This window comes from Oenanthe melanoleuca, chromosome 4 (assembly GCF_029582105.1).
Source record: "Oenanthe melanoleuca isolate GR-GAL-2019-014 chromosome 4, OMel1.0, whole genome shotgun sequence".
Taxonomy (NCBI): Eukaryota; Metazoa; Chordata; class Aves; order Passeriformes; family Muscicapidae; genus Oenanthe; species Oenanthe melanoleuca.
This window is the reverse complement of record NC_079337.1, coordinates 12,076,479-12,100,777: the sequence shown is the minus strand read 5'-3', so window position 1 is coordinate 12,100,777 and position 24,299 is coordinate 12,076,479. Positions and strand designations below refer to the sequence as shown.

The window sequence follows — 24,299 nt, the reverse complement described above, 5'->3', positions numbered from 1 at the left end:
GGTTTGTTCTCAAAGCAATTTAAATATGCTATCTTAACTTCCTGCTACATGACATTTTGGGAGGTGAGGGTTATTATTCTACCAAGAACATTGCCCAGATTCAAATTTGCAAATATCAGATGCAAATAAGGGCAGCAGCCCCAGGTGGGTGAGAAAAAAAATATCAAGAAATAGGAGTGTAGATGAGAGAACTCTATGTAGTTGGCTTTGCTTCAGTAACCATCATATTATAAAATTACATATTTTTAGAATTTCCTTTAGCAGTTCATTTGTTTCAGAATAGATACTGCTTCACCTTTGTTTTCATCTCTAGTTTCCATCAGGTTTGGGTCATCAGTTTACTTTAGATATCTTTGTTGAAGTAGCTGTCTCAGAAAACACATAAATTTTTCATTTTTAATTATATTGGAAATTCACTGTAACAAATAACTGTTGGCATTGATATTTGAAAGATTTATTGGAATCTGGTCCTTATAAGTTATTTAGCATCTGAAATAACATAATTCTTCAGGGTTTTTTCAAGATCCTACATTTTTCCTATTTTAATACCATATGAATAATCATATTTTTAGTAAGACTACAGATTAAATCATCCATTTAATTCTGGATCATGGATTGTTCAACCAGATTTATAGCAAATATCCAGACAACCATCTCTATTGAAAATATAGAATGTAGATGTCTTGTAAGGAAACAGCAATAAATGGAATTAGAATTATTAATGATTATATAAAAATGATGATGGGGTTAGCAGCAAAAAAAGGTAATAGATATGTTTTAAAAACCCTAATGACTTCTTTCTAAATATGCTAGAAAACATAGATGAGTAAAAGATGTCTTTGTCTGTAAATCATGCCTTTCTTCTCTTCAAATTATCTAAATTTTAAGCTATTTTTATTCAGTTACAGACATATTGGATAGATGAAATTTGCCATATGCAAAGCCTAATGAGTCATAGAAGTCAATATGACAGCCTTGAACTGCTGAAAAAAAAAGAAAGTTCACAAATATCTTGCAATGCAGATTCATTAGCAAAGACAATTTGTAGGTGTTCTAATGCCTCCTCTTTTTAGGCTTTCAGCTGTGTGTCCTTTGAGATTTGATTTGGAAACTTTCCTTTTCAAAGCAATGCTGAATCACACCTGGAGAATTTAATGAGAAAGGAACCTGGAGACCTTTATGTACTCCACCATTATGGACACATGGAATTAGGCATTTATTTATATCATAAAAAACCTTACCCAATTTGTTTAATGTGGCCATCTCTGATCCAGCTTGAGTGGGTGAGGATCATTACCTCATGTCTCTGAACATCCACTTATAACCAGGAGCTGAATTTTACTGGAGTGCAAAAGGACTGAGATCTCAGTTGACTTCAGAAGAAATCTTTTGGGAGGGTATCCTAGCTCTTCCAAGATTTTTACTATAACACAAAAACTAGGTTTGCATGATGTATTTACTTATTTTTAGAATATTTTACAACTTCATTTGTGCTGCTCTGGGTGGAGATAGCATCCCACTCCTCTCATTAATTCCTACATGAGGGACAGGAGAATGGAACAGAATGTCTCTATTGAATATTAGCAAAGTGACAGAGATGTTCTGCAGAAAGATGCTGATCTGGAAAAAAAAATTACAGGACATGAATGCAAAAACACTCATCTGAGCAGCTGCTGGCTGATATGAAATCCCAACCCTGAGGGGTCCTTTCCTCATGGACTCAAGGACCATTTCCTCACTTTTGTCATGGACTCCTTATGGGTCCTTTCCCAGGACCTTATTGGGAAGAGCTTTGATTCATTTGAGTCTTCTTTGGTACAGCAAATTGAAATGGAACATAATGTGAGGATCTCTTCTTCTCTACATTTTTATGTTTCAGGTTTAAAACTGGTTTTATATGGCTTTTATTCATATGGGTTTTTACTACTTTGAAAAATCTTGAATAGATGTTCAGAAATATTCTTAAAGATAAATTTAAAGACAAAGGTATCCATTAGGAAGTGTAATTTAAAAAGTAACTGAACTTCTGTATGGCATTTTTATCTAATCTATCAAAACTGGTGAGTAATTCTGAGGTCTTCTAAATACACACACAGACTTATCAGAGATCCTGGACTCAGACATATCCCTATGATACATTAAGTTGTATAGAGATAATTCAGTATTCAACAACACTCAGACTCACATTCCCATTCATCAAGAACTGTTAATTAAGAACAGCTTCATAATGAGATTATGAAATCATAGAATTGTTTAGTTTGGAAATGACCCTTAAGATGATCCTGTCCAGCTGCTAACCCAGCACTGCCAAGTTCATCATTAAACCATGTCCCCAAGTGCCACATTTGCATATCTTTTAAATATCTCCAAGGATGGTGATTCCATAATTTCTCCAGGATAAACACCCCCAGCTCCCTCAGTTGCTCTTTACAAGATTTGTGCTCCAGACTCTTGCTCAGCTCCTCTGCCTTTCTCTAGACCACTGCAGCACCTCAGTGTCTTGAAGTGAGGGGTCCAGGACTGGACACAGGATTTGGAGTGCAACTGAGTGCAGGGGGATGATCTCTGTCCTGGTCCTGCTGGCCACCCTATTGCTGAACCAGGCCAGGATGCCACTGGCCTTCTTGGCCACCTGGGCACAGCTGGCTCACTAAAGACTCAAGATCCTATTCCATCTACACTGATATATTTCTCTGCTACTTGGTCAAGTTGCTTAAACTTTTGGTTTCCCAATTTATGCATCTACGAAGTAGGGCACAGAATCTCACAGGGATGCTGAGAGACTTTATTGTATGAATATTTTAAAAGCATTTTAACATTCTTGGATTGAAAACAAATCATTGCAAATAATCATCTAATTGCTTAAATACTCAAATTTGGTATCCTTGGTGCTTCAAGTAGATGTTTCCTTATTGAATTATTCAAATAATATTTTCTGTAAATAAAATCTTCAGTCAACAGACCCTAAGTTTATGGTGATTTTTTTTCTTCTTCTATATCAGTTTTATGTATTATTATTTTCAAGGTGAATTCAATGGGCTACATAATTTCTTTCTAAAACCACCCACTGCAAACTTTTATTCTGAACTGAATCTCATCTATCAATCCTATTAAATGCTCTAAGTAACTTGAATGTCACTGATTACAACCAGGAAGGTAAAGAGTTCAGGTAACAGAAGCAAAAAAAGACATTGCATATGATGGTAAACTTTTCTTGGTTTCCTTTTAGAAATTTCTCACAGGGCTTGCTGGTTTTAAAACAACCAATCAAGCAACAAAACCACATAGGATCTCTTCTAGATGCAGGAAAGGATTTCAACCAGGAATTCATTATGCCTACCACAATAAAAGAGAAAGGAAAAAATCAAAGCAGTCAGGTGAGAGAACTGATAAATTAGGTGGACATGAAAACTGCAAGTTCTTTTCTATTCAAACAGGAAATGTATATTTACAGAATAAGGATATCACAAGAATGAATAATAATCACATTTTAACAGTGTCTGGACATTTAGGTTAATAAGCAAGGTATCACTTGTACATGTAACCTTGCTTGCTGTAAAGTGAGCTGCTAATTTGTCAACCCTCTTTTGGAAGAAGACAATGGAAATGCATAAGTCAGTTCCATACAGGACTGCATATTAATCACAATAATTTTCTAAAGTGTGACACCAAATGTCCTCTGGTTGCATATGGGGTTGTTTTATATTCCTCATCTTGGCAAGTCTCTTAAAACATCTGTTTGACTACAGAGAACTCAGTAGGGGAAACAAGGTGGCAATGAAAAGGCAAAGCATCCACACCAATGAATGGTACACACTGTGAACCATGCTCAACAGGGGCTTACCAAGCTTATTAAAAATACACATAAGACCACATAAGAGAGGAGAAGAAAAAAAAAAAGAAAACCCCAAAAAAAACCCACATGCAGATCTAATCCCAACCTCTCTGTAAATAGCCTCTTAATAGAGAAGTAGTTTAGTTTTATGGACCAGAAGTCAATTTCATGTTTATATACCCTATTAAACACAGTTGCTCTACATACTTTGAAAGTTCTCTGTAGCAGGAATTCCCTATGAGGAGGAGAGACAATTTTCCTGGTCAAAGCTGGAGAATTTCCTTTTAGCTTTACTTTACTAGAGGTTGTATAAAATTCCTTTCCCTCCCTTCCATCTCTAGCTAGAGATTCCAGAAGTCAGAGCAAGTCCTGCACATGACATATCCCACCACCCAGCAAAACAACTTGAAACTGGCACTGGATTCTCCAACCTCTATTCAGTCACAAACACAGCCAGCACATTAAATTTATATATATCAATATGTTTACATATTAGTCTGCATGAGCCCTCTGCACATGGTTGAGCACTGTCCTGTGGCAATAGTCAGCAGCTCAGAGAGACAAAAAGTGTGTATGAGAGGGGAATTAAACTTCCCTGAGCTTTTGTGACCTGCTAGTGAGCAAATGGGAAAAAGCTAGTCCAAATAACCTTCAGCTGAGGTTTGAACTAAGGAATGTGACTTGTTCTGCAAAAGCCAGACATGCAGCTGTGGTACCATTTGGAAAAAATTGTAACTTTGCAGCTGAGATCTTGGAGAAAAAGTTACACACCTGAGTTTGAATTTTGTCAGTGTAACTTTGCCTGTAATCAGGACCAGAAACTACGTATCAAAGCCAGTCTAAAAAGTTGAACCACGCTGTTTTGTGGCTTCTAGGTAGTGGTTCCTAGGCAAGACCTGTGTGTCTAATCTTAGCAAGTGTATTCATGCCCTGACTGTAACAAAATTTCCTTTCATTCAGTTCCTTTTGTTGATTTTACCACCAGAGGAGATAATCCAGCTCCATGGTTTAGCGCTTCTTTTGGCTTGTGGAGGTTTTCAGGCATCAGAGAAGTCGGCACTTCACTAAAGAGTCAGTTTCACTGACGTTTTCTATGTATCATCTTTAGAATAGTGTAGCTAGATGTTTAATCTACTTTGCAAGAAACATTGTAATAATTGTGAAAAAGTTCTCGATTTTATTGGTATTTCAAAACAAAACAAACAAAAAAAAGAGAGACAAAAATAATAAATCCATAAGAAGTGTGGCAAAGAATATTGGACAGGAGAGCACAAACTGTGATCACCTGTAATGACATAACACCACTGCAACTTCTCAATGCAAGAGACCCAAAAAAACCGCACGAAGACATGCATGCAGTCGTAAAAGCTTTTACATTTTTATACATTTTCATCGTGGAAAGAAAAGAAAAGACGTTCTGTAATGGTTGAAAATAAGTTGGGAAAAGGTTGAAATTGCATCAATTTCAGCGCATTTCTATGAAAAGTGAATTGGACTTGGGCGACCTCAGGAGCACTGGGAAGATGCCTGGGGAAACCATGGAATATTTAGGAGGTTTAGGCTGTGTGGATGGGTTTATTTGACCCCTCAGGGACAGCTGGTGACAAATGCAAAAGGAAAATCATAGAATCACAAGACGGTTTGGGTTGGAAGGGACCTCAAAGATGATTCTATTTCCAACCCCTCTGCCATGGGGAGGGATGCCTTTCACAGGACCAGCTTGCTCAAAGCCCCGTTCAACCAGGCCTGGAATACTTCCAGGGATGGGGCAGCCACAGGGAAGAATTTCGTCTCGATATCCAACCTACTACAATTCGAAAACATTACCGCGCGTCCTATCGCCCTTTAAGGCAATTCCACAACAAATGAGAGGGATGCGCGGGTTTCTGCCCGCGGGATGCGTTTTGGGCCGTACAGAAGGAGCATTTCTAGCGTTTTAACGCAGTGACCGAGCCGCGTAAAGCCGGGAAAGGCTGGCGGGCAGCCCTTGGGTGACCACCGAAAGGACAGCGCTACCCTTACGGGAAAACTGCGCCTCCAGATTCTGCTTTCCGACAAGGACCCGCAGCCGCTCCCCGCCTCCCCGCCCCGCTCCGGACGCGCTCGGAGCTGGCACCGCCCAGCTGCCCGGCCCGCCGGAGCCCCGCCCGCTCCGCTCCGCTCCCGGGCCGCCGGATCCGCTGCGGCCGCTTCCCGCCGGGAGCCGCTGCGGGAGCACAGCCGCGGCAGCCGCCGGCGGCAGGGACGGCGCATCGTGCCCCGCATGGGCACGGCGCGGGGCCGCGGGGCTCCTGCCAGCCGCGCCCGGCATCGCCCGTAGCCGCGGAGCGCCGCGCCCGGCCCCGAGCGAGGGAGGGATGCTGCCGGGGAGGGATGCTTTTGTGCGCAGCAGCGGGTAGCGGCGGGGCCGGGGCGGGTCGGGCGCCGCGCTCAGCCGCAGCCCTGCCGGCCGGAGCGATGCTCTGCTAGGCGGCCCGAGCCCTTGCGAGCGCGGCGGGCAGGCGCAGCGGCAGCCGGGAGGGAGGGCGGCTCCCCATGGCGAGCAGCCGGAGCATCGAGCTGGAGCACTTCGAGGAGCGGGACAAGCGGCAGCAGCGCTCCGGGCCGCGGCGCGGCGGCTCCGGGGCGGGCGCGGGGCCGCGGGGCAATGGGCTGGTGCCCAGCCCGGCGCACAGCGCGCACTGCAGCCTCTACCGCACCCGCACCCTGCAGGCGCTCAGCTCCGAGAAGAAGGCGCGCAAAGCCCGCTTCTACCGCAACGGGGACAGGTACTTCAAGGGCTTGGTGTACGCCATCTCCCCCGACCGCTTCCGCTCCTTCGACGCGCTCCTGGTGGAGCTCACCCGCTCGCTGTCGGACAACGTGAACCTGCCCCAGGGGGTCCGCACCATCTACACCATCGACGGCAGCAGGAAGCTCACCAGCCTGGACGAGCTGGTGGAAGGTGAGGGGGATGGCAGAGTCCGGCTGCAGGTGGCTTGCGGGCGCTCCCTGGGGTGAGCATCCCTGTGGCTGCCTGGATCAAAGAGGAGAGGTGGCCTTGCTGGAAACTGGAGGCCACAGAGCCCGTGAGGGCACTGGCCAGGGTTTCCCCACGAGGGCAGTGGCCGGGGCTGCCCGCTGTGTGAGGGTCCCTTTTTGCCAGTCTTCTCCCGTCCCCCCCAGTGCTGCCATCTGCATGCTCCGGGCTCGACTCCAATGGTGGTTAAGCAGCAGGTGCTCTTGTCAGCTGCAAGAACTGTCAAGTTCTTGGTTACCTTCCGTTTTTAAGAGGGGGAAGCGCTGTAATTTGGTTCTCTGAGCGTCACTGTTGACTCACGGTAGCTTCAGCCCTTCAGAGAGGAAGCCCCGGTACTGTTAAAAAAGGATATCTATATCCTACCTCTTACTGAAATTAACAGGTGTAAAGTCCTAGTTTCAAACGTGTTCAGAGTCCATACTAACAGAGGGAATTACCTGCCTTGCCTGACTTTCCAAAGCGTGTTATAGAACCAGATGTATTTCAGAGTTGTTCCTAAGTAGCTTTTCATAATGGGACTTAGCTGCTAAGGTTACATAGACCTTGGACAGAGCAGCACTTGAGTGTCTCAAAATGGGGCCAGAAGTGTTGTTTTGTGAATGACACATATGCCCTTTGTTTGTGGGGAGTGATAATTATTGCAATGAGGAGCAGAATTCCCCAGTCTTTTCATAGGATGTTAAAATACAGTTTAAGCTCAGCTCAGGTTATGTTGTGCACACTGAGAGGTTCACGGTGTATTTGCACTTGATGGTTGTTCTCAGGTGTTTAATCAGTGACTGCAGTCTTCCACCCTGTGACTCTGTGTGCCAGGTGTGGCTGGTTTGCATTAATGAAGAACTAGGATTTTTTGTAGGCCTTCCAATGCCTCCGGCTTCCTAGGCTTTCCTGTCCTCTGAGCTTTGTCCTGGAAGCTTTCCTTGTCAAAGTAGTGCTGAATGACACCTGGAGAACTGAATGGGAAAGGGAACCTGGAGACCTTTAACCCATGAGTAAGAGCGCTGAGTGTTAGGCACCAGCTGCTTTACAACATGGAAGAGAAATGGGGGGTACAGAATTTGCTGTGCCAAATGGGCCTCACTCAAAAAGATGTGCATGGAAATGCACTTCCTGATAGTACCACAGTGCTGAGGACTTCTGTGATCTACAAGGCTGTTTTACAGTGACAACTGAGGAAATATGAAGTGGTTGTAGAGTGAAATGCTGACACTGTGGTGATAAGAGAAATGAAGTAAGTAAAAAAACTTCCATGATTTGGTGGTTAATTTACAGATACCTTAAAAAAAATATGATGTGCTGAAGGGGTGACAGAAGGGAAAGGAGATGAAACTAGCAATAACATGGGGTGACACTTGAAATGTTGCAGCAGGAATGATATTAAGCTTTTATGGCTTAAAACAAAGAGAATTACTTGCTGAACAGTAGTATATACTCTGACAACTATAAATTAATAATTGAAAGAAAAACTTACTCTTTGTCTCTTCAAATACTTATTGGAAGTGTAACCTTTGTCATGGTCCTTCACTGGAAGAATAAAGCAAAATAAATGTCACAGGCAAAATGCCACTTCCGTGCTTTCTCAATGAAGTAAAAGGGGGAAAAAAGAATCCCAAGTACTTAGTCATCTGTCATGACCTGTGTAAGACTAATCACCACACAAAGAAAAGTATATATAGGAAGGAAAGGACAGCAAACAAGTACTGAATCTATCATTCCTTGAAATTGCTTGAATTTTCTGCCAGCTGTTTTTCTCTTAAGGTGCTGGAAGAGATTTGATTTGGGCCCATTTTTTTTATTTCTCATGGTTACAGCACAGCAAGCTTGAATTTCTGCTCTTGAGTAAATACTCCAATATTGGTGTTGACCTCAAGCTTGAACTGCAGGAGCACCAGAAGTAGTTCTGAATGGTATTTTTCTGTATTGCTTTTTAGTATTTTCAGAAAGGAAAATAGAAGTGAAGTGCTGTAGTGTGAGCCAGCCACAGGCTGAGCACCAGCCGGGCCACGGCTGCGTGATGCAACACCGAGCTCGCTGCTCCCTTGGCACCTTCCCAGGGCTCTGAACTGGGACATGGAGTCACAGAGTTCAGGTTCAGTAGTGGCAGGTCTCTGCAGTGAGCACAAGGTGAGTGCTCACCAAACCTTGCCAAGCCAGCAAGATCTGCATTGAACCTCCCTCAGCTCCAGCCTGTGTGTGCAGCTCTCGGACAGTGACATGTCCCAGTACAAGACAAGGTCTTTAAGGCTCATTTGCTGTTTGTCTGTCTGGGATATAAAAGCTGGCAACATCAAATTCTGTATCATAACAAGCTGAGTTGGGTCATTGGTAAATGGTTTTTTTTTTTTTTTAGTTTGGCTGTGTTTGGCAATCTGTTTTACTGTTTGTAATTTTAAGAGAAAAAGATCTAGTGCATAGACATACTGAGGATATGAAATATTGCTGTTATGGGTTGAGCCAGTTAAAATTGGACCAGATCATGTTTATTAGTCAAAAATAGAAGCTCCATTTTATGAAGCATATTGTTTTTCTTAGTTGGATATGACAATCAAAAAAGCATGCTCTGCTGGACCAGCCTGAGGCAAATATAATTTATATTCTCAGCCCCTGTAGATTAGGAAACATCATGGCTTATGAGTTTGACAGTTTTCACTGTTTTCTTAGAATGGGAGGAGGGAAGAATTTCATTATCTGCTCCTGTTCTGTTTGAGCAGGCAAATCCAGAGAGGAGGTGGGGGCTGGGACTATTATGACTTTCTTCCAGCTTTACTCTCAGATATAACACACATTTTACTTTAGAATATGATATTCCATGTGTAATTTTATACTTGCCCTTCAATAACAGATATTGAATAGTAGATTAATTTTTATTTTCTGTCAGAGTTAGCAATTTAAGTGTTTGTCTCTTTCCTTGTTTTCCTTGAAAATGTAGGCTTCCTAAAGCATGACACTGTGCAGCTCTTTAGTCCTGAGCTATGTGTTTCATGTTGGTCATGCTCTCTTTGCTTTCATTGTCTTGTTAATGAAGGATGTGGAGAATCCCAATGGTAAAGATCTGCTGCAAAGTTGGGAGTTGTTTTTGGATTTTGGGAGATGAAAGCAAGTGAGGACTTTATTCCTGGAAAGAGAAGTTCTGTTGATTTTTGCATCTAGTGGGAATCCTGGTTCCCTAGGAAAATGGCTGAGTCTTTGTTCATTCAACATCAATGCTTAATTAATACAGTCCTTTATAAAATGTCAGTTTTGTCTGCATGGCTGTGCACACAGTCAACAGGCATCCATAGGGAAATCTTTGGGTGGGAGGTTCTGTGCAGGGCAGTCCTTATGCATGGCCAGGACACATAGCACAGGGCAGTATCTGATTTATAGAAATGAGCTCTGCCTCACTAATGCAGAGTGAGAGAATGTGTTTCAAAATGAGGTGTTGAACAACCAAAGTTTTTTCTGCCTTAGGCCATTGTTGTTACTGCATATTATATTTTAATCCTGCATAAAGTATCTGTGACTTTAGTCAATGTGCACTGTTGTATTAGGTCAAGAATATCTTTTCTCTTGTCAGGGCAAGCAGATGGCAACACCAAGTAGGCAGTTTGTGTTTTTGCTCATTCTAAATGTATGATTACCTTCCTGTGCTACAGCCAGCAGCTGTAATGCTATAAAAAAAAGGGGTAAGTGTAGCAAGCTGAACAAAGGAGGATTAAAAAACCATTGAAAGCATATTCTTCCAGATACATGCTCAAATCATTGTAGTGACACAGCTCTGGAGCGATGGGGTGTGAATGTGAAATGAAGATGTAATTCTTAGCTAACTTCCCATCCAAGTAAAATGAAATTGTTCCATCACCATCCATCTCCTAGTTTCAGGGATGGGGAAATTCTACTTTACCTGAAAAGGGTTATTTATTTCCTGTGAAGAAGGCACCTGGTGTCAGATATGTTTGATACCAGGTGCCATTGATTGTTTTTTGAGAACTTTTACCCTGCCTGAGCAGAGGGTTGAACTTCCACAGGTCTCTTCCAACCTCAGCTGTTCTGTGGTTCTGTGAAAGCCTGTAGGTAGCTGTAATCTGCACCTCTTTGTGTCTAAATAAAACCAGAAGAGAACTAGTAGCAGTTAGTCATCTGCTGAAATCCTGGTTGTCATGCCAGGTTTTAAAAAGTGCATGGGAACTCTGAGTGCTGTAAATGGGGGAAGATCGTGACTTGCACAGGGTTATTAAGGGTGATACGAAAGTGAATTGTAAGAAACTGATGAGGAGGGAAGTTGCTCAAAGGAAGGAAGGAAAGAGAAATTGAAATAACCCAATCCTTCATAAAAGGGGTTGTTTTATTTTTAGATCAGTCATATATGCTGTAAATACACCGTTCCGGAAATCTGCTTGGCTTTGTGTTGCAGAACATGGAAAGGGTACTCTGCTGTGCTTCCTGAAGTTAGGAAGAAGGTCAGGAGCCCTAAAAACTACCTTGCTGTACTAAATAAGCAGCTTCTGGTACCTTTGAGGCTAAAGAGTTGCACCCAAAGGAGCCAAGGAACATAAGGTGAATAGGTGAAATCTATAGATACCTGCTCTGTCCTATGGGATTCACAGGAGAACACATGCCTCAAAAATATATAAACTGTTTTGCTTCCCTAGGGGTGTTTTTACCTGTCAGCTGTATCATTCTCTGTTATGCAGAGTGACATTTAAAAAGTGATCCTTTATGTGACTTTCAGGAGATAGTGGTTATTAACCTTCCAAAAAAAAATAAAAGACAGAAAACCTTTTGTTTCAAATATCCCTACTGAGGGATAACTAGATTCCTGTGTTTCTTTAGTTGTCTCTATTTTTTAGGGACAAAAAGTCTGAATATTTCTAGGCTATTTGCTAAATGCTTAGCAGTGAGGTTTGGCTCACAAAGCTTGTGCTGTGAAGAACCCCAAATGGTCAGGCAGCTGTGTTCCTTCAAAACTGCTCACGTCACACTTGTGATGCCAAAGGGCAGGATTCATCCTACTTCTTTTCATTAGTACCTAATATTGCATGGTGCATTTAGAAGAGTTCATGTAGAGGTATAAAATCATCAGGGTTGGAAGAGACCTTTAATATCATCCACTCCAACCATCCACCCAGCAGTGCCAGTGTTACCCCCAAACCACATCATCCAGTGCCAGATCCAAATGCCTCTGAAACACCTGCAGGATGGTGACTGCCCCACCTCCCTGGGGAACCTCTTCCAGTGTCTGATCACCCTTACAGTGAAAAGATGTTTTCTAATATGTCATCTGAATTTCCCCAGTCTCAGCCTGAGGCCATTTCCTCTATTCCTCTTACTGCAGGCATGGCAGAAGAGACTGACTCCACCTCCCTCCATCTTCCTTTCTAAAGGGTCGTGAGGTCCCTCCTCAGCCTGCTCTTCTCCAGACTAAACAAACCCAGCTCCCTCAGCCATTCCTCATTGGACATGTTTCCTAGACCCTTCCTGAGCCTTGTTTCCCTTCTCTGGACACCCTGCAGCTCCTCAATGTCCTTTTTAAAGTGAGGGGCCCAGAACTGGACACAGCACTTGAGGTGTGGCCTCACGAGTGCCCAGGACAGGGGAACAACCCCCTCCCTGTCCTGCTGGCTGATCCATTGGCTCTCTTGGCCAATGGGCACACTCTGGCTCAGGTGCAGCTGCTGTCAGCCAGCACCCAGGTGTCCCTTTCTGTCCCCAGCCACTGCTCACCCAGCCTGTGTCACTGCATGGCTCAGGTGCAGAGCCTGACACTTGAGCCTCCTGCAGCTGTCCTCAGCCCACAGATGGAGTCTGCCCAGGTCTCCAGCAGAGCCTTCCTTCCTTCCTTCCTTCCTTCCTTCCTTCCTTCCTTCCTTCCTTCCTTCCTTCCTTCCTTCCTTCCTTCCTTCCTTCCTTCCTTCCTTCCTTCCTTCCTTCCTTCCTTCCTTCCTTCCTTCCTTCCTTCCTTCCTTCCTTCCTTCCTTCCTTCCTTCCTTCCTTCCTTCCTTCCTTCCTTCCTTCCTTCCTTCCTTCCTTCCTTCCTTCCTTCCTTCCTTCCTTCCTTCCTTCCTTCCTTCCTTCCTTCCTTCCTTCCTTCCTTCCTTCCCCTGAGCACATCAACACTACCACCCAGCTCAGTGTCCTGCACAGCTGCTGAGATCATCCCATGCCCAGATCATCCCTAAAGACCTTAAACAGGACCAGCCCAAGGAGAGCCCTGGGAAACACCACTGGTGACCAGCTGCCAGCTGGAATTATCTCCACTCACCACAGTGCTCTGGGCCCAGCCATCCAGCCTGATTTTTACCCACTGGAGGGAGAGCCCACCCACCCAAGCTGCAAGCAGCCAGTTTTTCTAGGAGGATGCTGTAGCAGATGGCATCAAACACTTCACTGAAGTATAGATATGTTGCAGTCAGGTACATAAATTACAAAAGAAAGGCTTCATAAAATCAGTTTTTGCTCTCTGTTAAATTAATAGCTAGCTTGTCACTTCTTCAATGTGCAGCTAAGTGGCTTGCAAGTTCCCATGTGAAAACAATCCTAAGCATGAAAACAATTAACAAGCTATTCTGATAAGAGAACTGTTTGCACCTGCAATAAACAAGAAATCTTTCTCATGAGAATCAGTGAACAAAATATATAAACTAACCAAGAACAGAGAGACTGGACAGACAAGTAAAATACCTTTTACTAACCAATGGGGTAATTGGCAAGAAAATTATTAACCAATTAGAGTTGCACACAAGGTCTGTAAAAACTGTATCAAATAAGTTTTGTGAATAAAGAATGGGCTTTTCTGCATTGAGAAAATGGAGTCCTGGCTGATTTATTACAATATAGATAGATACCCTGGATAGACCCATCCACAGCCTTCCCCTCATCTACTAAGTGTGCATCCTATTCTCCTTAATCCATGCACTTTTATCTTGAAAGGTGAGATAGGCACATTTCCTGAGGATTGGTGTTGGAGAAATAGATGACAAATGAAAAACTTTGTGGATGAGTTTCTAAGAAAGCAATCCAGTATTTAGGCAGCTGATGACCTATGGCTAGGTCATCATCTTGTCAGTCAGATGGACCAGTGTAGTCATGTCTTCTCCATGTTTTCTCCATTCTCTGTGTTCATTACCTGTGTTTTCCTCCTCTGAGGGAATGGCAAGTGTTGTGTTTAGACTGTTGGCTGTCTGAAACTGGAATCCTTTTAATTGTTCTTAAACCATTTACACAGCAGCTTGTTCATGGATAGTGCATCTGGTTATTAATTCAGTGCAGCTAAATTATTGACAGGTGGGTAATGTTTCCTTGTCAATAGGCAATGTTCCATGTCTTCCAGATGATTTTCTGCTGTTAATAAGACTTGGAAAATCAGAAGTAGGCTTACACCATTTGCTGATTATATTGTGACACAAATATCAGCAGATGTTTCTCCTTTTAAGCAAGCATAAGCCCAGTTTGAGGAGTTTTGGTGGCAGCAGGATTTCTTCATGGAAGAGCTGGCATTTGTAGCTTGCTCTGGGTGCTGCCATGAATCATGGGATGGATGGCACATACAGTCTTTGAAATTATGTTGTGAACTTATAAGGAGATTTCAGACTCCTGCCAAAACTGCTCTGCAGCCTGGTTGAGCTTTCTGCTGTAGAATAGTTTGGCTGGGCTGGAGAGCCCCAGATGTCATCTATGTCTGGAATTGCTGCATTTGTTTCTGCATCTAAATGAAAAAAGAAAGCATTGCTTAATAGATCTTCCTACTCCATTACCTTGTATTGTGCTTTTTTACCTGCAGATCTCAGTGTAATTAATATTGGTGGCTAAATTCATGTTCTGGTCTGAAACCTGAGAGCTGATTCATGCTAATGCCAATGTTGTGAGCTGAAGGCATGGTATTTGCTTTCCATAATGTAACTGCTATAACTCTCTGCAAAGTAAAGCTAGTATGCATTAGCTTTAAAAGACCCTCACAAAAATCCAGTATTGTGTGTTATATTTTACAAATATTAGTTTTCTGGAAGATTGTGGAGATGATCAGAAGTGTGTACTTATACATGAATTAATCCCAAGCAGATTGAAAATTGGGTCATACATGAAAGCTGTGAGCAAATATGGTATATAATATTACATTTTCATGTCCTTTCCTACAAAAAAATTAATGTAAAAAAGAGATACTTCTACAAATGACATGGTGGTTCTTCCAAATAGACATACATAAGGGCATTTTCTACTTTGGAGGATGGCTAAAATAATTTAAACAACAGCACACCTTTAATAATGCTGCTTATCAAGGGACTTATCAAGTTTTCTCAGACATGTTTTTAAATATGCCATTCTGTAGGAAAGTTTCCTGGAGTTAATTTTATAGGTATGATTTATATTACCCCTGCCATTTTTTACTTACTTATTTTCATCTGATAAGTAGTGAATTGTATACCCCTGTCAAACAAAGAAATGTTTAACTCATTCCTAGAAAACCATTCTTTATCCAGAGAGCTTGGCTAATGGACTTCCTAATTATACTGTTTCTTGGATTTTTTTTGTATTTTGCAAGTTTTTAAATAGAATCTGTGGGTGAAGTCCTGGCTGTGGTAAAATAATTAGAAATTTAAGTAGTAATCTCTAAACTTCATCCTTTGTTTTAAAGTCATGAAACAAGCAAATCACTCAGTTAGTGTGTTTTCTCACTTACAGCCCTTGCTCTAGTCTTGCCATATGTGCCTGCCTTGCAGGTGTAGTAGTAAAATCTGTTTTTCATGGGAAACTTGTATTACTTAACTTTATTTATATATCTGGTATATGAAAGCAGGCATGGACTTTAAAGCACTTACTAAACAATCTGTAATATACTGTATTCTAAAGTAATTAGTCTTTCCTGTATCTGCCAATTATAGGAAATTTTAAATTCATTTTGGCAGACTTTATCTTTTTGTTTTTAAGCTAAAATAGTTTGCTCTTCAACTTCAGGCTTGACTAAATGCAGCTGAAACAAATAATTTGAAATTCTTTCTTTTTAAGTTATTACATTGTTTTAACTTGAAAGCCCTGCCTGGATTTTGTTACTATGGCCTCTGCTTAAAGGAAAAGAAGTAACAAGAAGGAATCTGTGTTGCAACCCTTTGAGATAATCAAGAAATTATTTTATTCATGCATCAAGCAAGGGAACAGTAGTAGACAAAAACCTCTTGAATAATTATGGACTGAAAATTTTATAGAAGGACAATTTCTGATGTCCTATAGGGTGCTGTAGTACAGCTGTGACAGATAATAGACCACATTCCATGACAGCACAAAGATGCTCAATTTATGATTATGGGTCTGCAAAAGACAAAGCCAGCATGCCTGTTGAAGCTCTTCTCTGATAAATCCTTGAGCAAAGGGACCTTTTGTCCTCTAACTTTACTTTATGTAGAGAAATTAATTCACTTCAAGTTTGACACTGTTTCTGAGTAGCTTTAATTATTATTTTTAACTTTGTTAGTTTAAATTTCAATGATGGTGAATTTTGAGGTAGTTCACAGAATTTGTTTGAAACTCTTTTGCACACAGTTGGACAGACTATCCTAACTATGCTGGTTTGGGCTGGGATAGAGTTAATTTTCTTCAGGGTAGCTGCTTTGGGCTATGGTTTGCATTTGTTTGTGAAACAGTGTTGATAAGAGGGGGATGTTTTTGTTATTGCTGAGCAAGGCTCACACAGAGCCGAGGCATTTTTGGCTTCTCACACCATCCCACCAGTGAGTGGGCTGGGGGAAAATGAAACTGGGAGGTGACACAGCTGGGACAGCTGACCCCAAGTGATATTCCAGACCATATGACATCATGCTCAGCTTATAAATCTGGGGGAAAGGAGGGAAGAGGGGGAATGTTCAGAACTACAGCATGTGGCTTCCCAAGGCACCTTGCCCCTGTGGGTTTTGCTTTCCCTATTAAAGTGTCTCTATCTCAATCCATGAGTTTTATTTTACTCTTCTGTCCCACGGAGTGGAGCAAGCAGGTGTGATTAGTCTGGAGTTCCACTCTGCTGAGGTTCTGTGTCGTGCAAGAAGGTGGTTGGAGAGGGCAGAAAAACAAAATGATCAGCAGGTATCATTAGTAATGATGATTGGTATGAATTAGAGCTACCAGCTTCTTGGGGTGCCTCTCATTTGGCAGCACTGGGTTTAAAGACAGACTTACTGGTAATTATTCAGACAGCAAGCATAGTCCTTTGAATCTGGTGTTGGAGGATGTACAGGGGGAAACCTTTGCTTTCTGTTATAGCTGAGCTGCTGCCACAAAACTCGAATATCTCACACTGTTTTGGGATAACAGGATAGGTGATGGAAGCAGCTGTTGAAAGAGAACAGTGCACATCTTTAAAGTCATAGGATCTTTGTTTGAAAAGGACTTTCTGAAGTCATCCTGTCTAATATGTTGCTCAGATTTGATAAAATCAGATTGCTTGGAGATTTCTTACAATTTAGTCTGTAGTTCTGGGGCAGCATAAGCTTCTACACTCCACAGTCCTTACAAAACTGTGTGGAGTCTGGGGTTCTTTTTCTCCTACCTGTAAATTGGTGCTAGGGTGCAGCTCTTTGTCAAGGAGTTTGTGTGCTGGAAACACCTCCTTTCTCTTAGCTATTCTTTGGGGGGAAAGAGGAGGAGTCTAGTTTTGTGTGTATCAGTCTGTTTTGACTTGATCTATGAATATGAGGAGGAATGATGGGGATGAGTGAAGAGGAAGAGTATGGGCAAGGCAGTAATCCACAGAACCTCACCCCAGTTTCCTGGTACCTGGGTGGAATACTGTCCCAGTGGTGTTTGTGGAGGTAGAGCTGGCTGCCAGAATTTCCCAAACAAAATCATTGTTAACTTGGCTAAATTATAGTCTGTGTTCTTTCAAATACAGCAAGTAGACTTTCAAGAGGATCTAAGTACAAAATAAATTACAAAGCAGTGCAATTGGTATTGGAAAAGGAACAAGAAAGTCTTTTAGCTCATGGTAATTCTTCAGGGCTTTGAAAGTAATTTAGTGTCTTGCCTTTAGAATAAGCTCTGCAACTTCTAAGAAAAATCAGCTCTCCAAACTAGAGTTCAGAAGTTAAAAGTGTTGTTTAAAAGTTTTCTAGTATGTATCTAAATGTAGGCTCACATTTTGTAACTCTTACAGTTCTGGATGTACATTTACTCATCTTCCTGTGCATGTTAGAAGTGAGTTTCCTTTCTTCCACCAGTGACTTTGACTGCTTAGTTTTAATTTTAGAGCAGGTTAAGCTTTTTAAGATACAGGTAGCTCTTCTCTCTGGAGCAATGGTGTATTCTGTCAGTTTTAGTTCATCCTTCTGCAATACTCTGCCCTTTCAAGAATGTCTTGGGATGTCATTTTGTGACATCCCAAGGATGTGGGTTGCACAAATAACTCACAGTTAGAGATGTACTTTGTCACGGTTCACATCTTGAATATTGCTGTCAAAAGCGTAGTGGCAAGCAGTAAGTAGTTTTTCTTCAACAAAAAAAAAAAAAAAAAAACAAAAAACAAAAAACAAAAAACCCACAAACCAGCTTTGAAGCAAGAAAGAAAAATGGGGAAGTTTTTAATGTCCTGTTGTACTCCCATACTCTCAAAGACTCATTTGAGGCCTCAACAGGTGTTCATTAGTCTAAAAAACATTAAAGTGAATGCATTTCAAATGTGTGTCCTTGGTAGAAAGGCAGTAACTCCTGGCAGATTCAAGTGCCTTTCAGGGTAAGGCTCTTGAGGTGGACCCATGGACACAGGTGTCTGTATCTTGAAGTATGTGTTTGGGGATGTATAGGGGAGGACCTGGGTATTTGTTGTAGGAGAATGCTCTTAAGGTCATGTGTTGTGAGCTCAGGTAGTTTAAGCATGTGCAAAATGACTCAAAATCCAAAAGAAATGTGGAATATCCTGAGCCTCCTCATTTACCCCCTATTTTTCATATCAGAGGTCTTTTGAAACCTGGTGAAAGCGCTCAATGACAGAGGGAGGAAAGCTCTGACAATTTAAGGTGTTCCTTGTCGAACCACAGGAGAATGGCTCCCGAAATACTTGCCTCCTTTGTTCCATTTGGTTTTTAGATTGGCAGAGTGGCTGCAGACCCCTCAAGCAGTGACTGTGTCCCCTTCTTTCCAGGAGAGAGCTACGTGTGTGCGTCCAACGAGCCGTTCCGCAGGGTGGACTACACCAAGAACGTCAACCCCAACTGGTGCGTGAACATCAGGAGCGGCTCCAGCCGCTCCCTGACGTCCCTGAGCTCCAGCAGGAGCGAGGTGAAGGAGAGCAAGGACTTCATTAAGCCCAAGCTGGTGACTGTTATCAGGAGTGGGGTGAAGCCACGCAAAGCTGTGAGGATTCTGCTGAACAAGAAGACGGCTCACTCCTTCGAGCAGGTCTTGAATGACATCACCGAAGCCATTAAGTTAGACTCGGGGGTAGTCAAGAGACTTTGTACACTGGATGGGAAGCAGGTAGGAGAATACACTGCTGTGGCCATCTAATAATCTAAGATGCTCGTTTTCTCGACACTGTGAATGCTTTAATCTGCTTCTGAATAATGACAGTTTAAAAAGTCAACTTTTAAAAGCTGTCTTGAAGTTTTAATGCACACAACAAAATTAGAATTGTATGTAGTGTAAAATAAGTGGATCTTTACATTCAAGTGAAACAGATTTTTATGCCAACCTTTTTGTTTTGCCCAAAAATGTGACTGTTGGTTAAGTAATACAGTATATTTGAAACACTTGGACTTGTTAAGACAGCCAAGTGTTTTCAGAAGCAGGTCCTGTTTTCAGATTACCACGTAGTGGCTGAGTGGTTTAAGAAAAATATTGATGTCTCCTTCCATTGCGCTTCCACAGATTGCTGTTTCCAGAGGTAATAACTGAGCTGAGTTCAAGAATTATATCTGAAATGAATCATTCTGGGAGGGTGGTCACATCTTTGCAACTTGGTTTGTTGTTTTTTATTTTTTTAATTTTAGTTTTACCTCTGTGAGAACACAGCCAGGGTTAATGATGTGGTGGGTGTGTGTTCTTGCACAGAAATACAAAGCAGTGCCCCACAGGATGTTCTGCTGTAGCAGTTTAAAGTGTCAGGACACCCTTGGTGTTGATCAGTCACATTAGAGACTAAGCCCTTCATAGAACAGGAATTTGATACCTGATACTTTCATTTGACACTGCTTTGGAGCTCTGAGAGCATTGTGACTTTAGTAATAGAGCAACACAGGCTGCAGAGTAGATCACATTGATATCAGGTACCCAAACTTTTGTACTGTTGACTAAACATTAATATCCTTGCTCATTCAACAGATATTTATATACACCTGCACACCTGTACATCTGCATGGAGTAGCTGTAGAAGTTTGAGTTGTGTTCAGAGACGTGAGCATTTTTATTTTCAGGATTTTTACAGTGTTTAATGCCTAAAATGCCTTTTAATGGCTTTTGTGGTGCAAGCTTCTAGCAAATGTATGGCAGAACAAGTGCACTTAGATTGCCTCAATGTGAGCTCTGTCTCTGGTTATGTTGTGAGTGCTTAGATACACTTCTTATAGGGAAATATCTGAAAAGAACAGCTTCTGTATTTTAATGAAAATATAGCAAGGCAAAAGCACCACTGGAACTTGATTTTTAGTGTTTGGTGGCAGCACGATGATGTGCTGTTTAGTTCTTCTTTAAATGGGATTTGTTAATGCTACTTCTTAACAGAGAATCCTTCCTAGGAACATCTGAAAAGTGTTTGCCATGTTTAATTGAATTCATAATAAAATGGCTTTGAGGATATTTATTATGCAGTAATTAGTCCCTTCTGCCCATGAAGTGTTCTGTCACTGCCTCAGATTATTTTAGTCTTCTCAAGCAAGTAGAGAGTCACTAAGGGAAACTGCAAAAGCTGGGATTGTCAGTTCAATTCACCTCTTCTTGCACTGTTAAAACAGCAGAAACCCACTGATCTGCATTGGTATGGAAGATGCTGTAGTGCATCAGGGATCAATAAAAGAAGTTAAATTTAAATATCACATATATTGCTTGCATGTTTCCATCACCCATGGTGGAAGAGGACTCTCTTCAGCCCTTGGTGAGGATGTAGTCATTGGTAATGCTCCCAAATACGATTTTTATTTGCTGCAGTACCTCCTCCTCCCCTTCTGTGGTAAAATCAGTCATCAAACTTGGACTGCAGCTGTAGGAGTGTTCTCAGGCAGGATTGAGAAATCCAAATTCTGACTGTGAATGCTCTGCAGAGAGCTGCTGTGTAAACTGTTCCAGCAGTAGTGTGTAAATGTGGAGAGCTCCCTTCCATTGTGCTTTCCCACAGACTTTGGGAAGGAGCCTTTGTTGCACAACTGTGTTTTAAGAGCTTGTGGGATGGAGTGCTCCAAAGAGAAGAGCTATCACTTCTAACACCCTGACAAAAATAAAAGCCTTCTATTACTTACCTAGGAGGATGGGGAGTTCTTGTTTTGTTTCATTTTTTTGTTTGTTTCTCTTTCCCCAAAGTGAAAGGCTGACCCCAGTTTGAGGCAGTAGGGTTTGTTTTTTAATTTGTTTGTTCACTGCCAGTATATATGTAGGGGTTGGTGCTGAAGGGCTTTTTGGGGTTTGGCACATAAAGAGTTGCTTTGCTGCCAGCTACCAATTGGTGGAAATTTCTGAGCCTATTTTCTCTAATGTAGTAATTGCTTATTCTTCTGGATTTGCTAGGGAGGCAGATCTTTTATGTTCGTTGTAGTGTTGGCACAGCTTGAAAGGCAACCATTAAAAAAAGGCATTTTGTAAATGGCTGTGTTCCTATAAATGTAGCTCTTGTGTTTCTCATGGTTCTAGTGTTTTTTTTCCTTACTCCTTCCTATTTTTATTTCTCTGGAAATACATATTTTAGAATTTTTTTTCTGGGTGAATAGGTTGTATTTTCTGTTTAATATGAAAATAGGGCTGAAATTCAAATGATTAAAGCACTCATATATAAAATTTGTAGCCTTTGATTAGGGAATGCATTGTTCTGTTAACTTGTGTGATTTCTTTATTCCAGTAGAACCATTTCTCATGTAGGAAGAAATGGTGATAAAACCAGTGATCTTTCTGACCAGTAGAACAGAAAGGATGTCCTCAAAAGAGTTTTTATTTACTCTCCTGACTTCATAAATCTTGACTGTCACAACATCTTGATGATAATATTAATGCAGAGAATAACACCTGAGTTGAGTATTTTCCTTGATTATTCCATGTGAAAACAGACAAGTATCTGGTTTTTAATAGTAAGATTTTTTTAATGTTTGCAAGGTTTTTCTTTTATCTTCAGTTTCCCTATGAATGCTGTAATTTAACATATTAGTGCTTTGCAGCCTGAAGTACAGATTTATTTTTGAACTATGTTGTTGTTTGGCTTACTTCTAACTTTTAAACTATTGAGCAACCAACTTTCTTTTTACCTCCCAAGATTGCTGAGATTATTTTTAAGTGAGAAAAGTATTTCTGTAAAAGTTGCTAGGCTTGAACTTTGCAGTGCAGGCTTCTGCTGTTCCAGTCTTTGTGCTTCTGACATTGAGGTTTGCCTAATATATTTGCTTGACCAAAGTGTTTTCCTTACTTGGCTGCATTTTCCTGGAATCTGCCACTATCCTACTGTGAAGCAAGGACAGTCAGGCTGAAACTTCTCCAGTTGGGAAGTTAACCCTTGGCTGTCTCTGAAGAGAATGGAGGGTTTCTTTCTTTCTTTCTTTCTTTCTTTCTTGCCAGACAAGCTTCAAGCTTCAGTCATTGTGAAATGTGTGGTAAGTTGGGAGAGAGATTTCCTGTGAGCAGCTCACAAAAAACTGTAAAGAACTCTGAAGCTTGTGTTATTTGACACACAGAAGAAAATTAAATCTTCACACTTTTTAAGCCTGCAGTGTGTCACAGTTTCATGGATTAATGTCCCTGGCAGGATTGAAAAGGTGGATGAGACACCTCTGTTGCCAAAATGGTGAGAATGCACCAAAAATTAGCCTTGTTTTGAAGGTCCTTTTTGATGAGCCATAGGTATATTGAGGGCTAGCTCTGGAACCAAAAGTTCTCTAGTTTTCTGTTAATGAAGATTTTTTATAAAGTGCTCATTAAAAGTGAATTGGCAACTGAAGAAAACAGTTGCTACATGTGGATGTATTTATCACTCATTGTGCTCTCCTCTCAGTGATTTTTTTATTCTCTAGTGACAGATTAGAAAACTCTTAGTAGAGAAGATACTTTTGAAAACTGAGTTTTGTGTTTGCTTTGCTGTTAACATACCCATCACAGAGGGCAGAAACCAAAATAAGGGATGATCAGGAGAAATTTTGTCTATTAATCTAACAGATTTTTCCCATATACTTGATAGGCTTTTGCAATTCAAATTTCAAAAATTTCCATTGATACAGTATTTTTGCTATAATCTTAACCTAGGTAGCGATCTTACTGTTTAGTACTGAGGGAAGATTTAGAACATATGAATTTCATTTTTCTCAGTTTTTCTGTTTTGTTGGCAAAGTCCTACTTGCATGAGATTTCTTTTTAAAAAATAATTTTATTGCAGTTAAGTGCTTTTTGGCAAATATTTCCCTTTAGTTTAATTCTCTTCTTCTAAAGGAGGATGTTCCTTAAGGAACCAGGCTCTAGATGTGTCCTTTTTATGTGTGTGTGTCATTAAATTGTGCTGTTACATCTCTGCTATCTCAGTGCAGGCTAAGAAACAGCTGTGATAGAAACTTGCTTCAGTGTTAGCAGGCATGATTTCTAGTTGAAAGATACCAAAGTAAATCAAGTTTTTATCTTGCATCTCAGGCATGTTGGATAGAAAGGCTTTTCAGAATTCATGAAAAAGTATATGAATATGCCTATTTGGTGGGAAATTGCACAAATGATAGTTACATATATTGTGGGACAGTGGGGGACATACAGTTTTTACATTGGCTTATTAAAGTTCAGTGGGATGTGTGCAGCATCATAGGGGAGAATGGTTACAGGACCAGCAGAGAGCTCTTAATGCAGGATTGGGATAGCATTGCAATATAGGAGTGAAATATCAGCTGAAAAGAAGCATTTATATTGTTGGTTTGGAGTTTTTGTCTTTTGTTTGTTTGTTTGAAGTTTTTGTAGCTGATGTGAGTCAGTCTACACACAGTAGAGAGGAGGAAGACTCATTCTAGATGCCAAGAGCCATTCTTCTCATTCACTGGATCACCTTGAGACAAAACCAACGTGAAAGAGCTAAAGATTACTTTCCAGGGCATAGGGAAACCCTGGAAAACAGTATGGAGGAGTCCTGCATGAATCTAATGATCTTACAGCTGATTTTCATTAGATGAGATGTGGGTCCCTAAGGTTGAGCTAAATGAACTTCACTTTCAGACTTACAGGGCAAAAAATTGATGGAGCATTACTGTCAATCACTTTCTGGGGATTGGCTGGATTATTTCCCTTTGTTTGAGTAAGTATGTGGCTGTGGAATACCTGTGCCAC

At 41.3% G+C, this 24,299-nt stretch overlaps 1 protein-coding gene across 4 annotated transcripts in view; it reads left to right on the top strand.

Moving 5' to 3' along the window:
• The first annotated feature begins 6,352 nt into the window (after nt 1-6,352).
• Nucleotides 6,353-24,299, top strand: part of DCLK2 (doublecortin like kinase 2) — a 76,071-nt gene continuing 58,124 nt past the window's right edge. For all 4 annotated transcript variants that reach the window (XR_008840332.1, XR_008840331.1, XM_056489739.1 and 1 more), the window contains exons 1-2: nt 6,353-6,779; nt 18,955-19,289. Coding sequence is in view for 2 of the 4 variants with exons in the window: in XM_056489739.1 (XP_056345714.1) it covers nt 6,371-6,779; nt 18,955-19,289 (744 nt within the window). In the remaining 2 variants the exon portion in view is untranslated. The remainder of the gene's footprint in view (nt 6,780-18,954; nt 19,290-24,299) is intronic.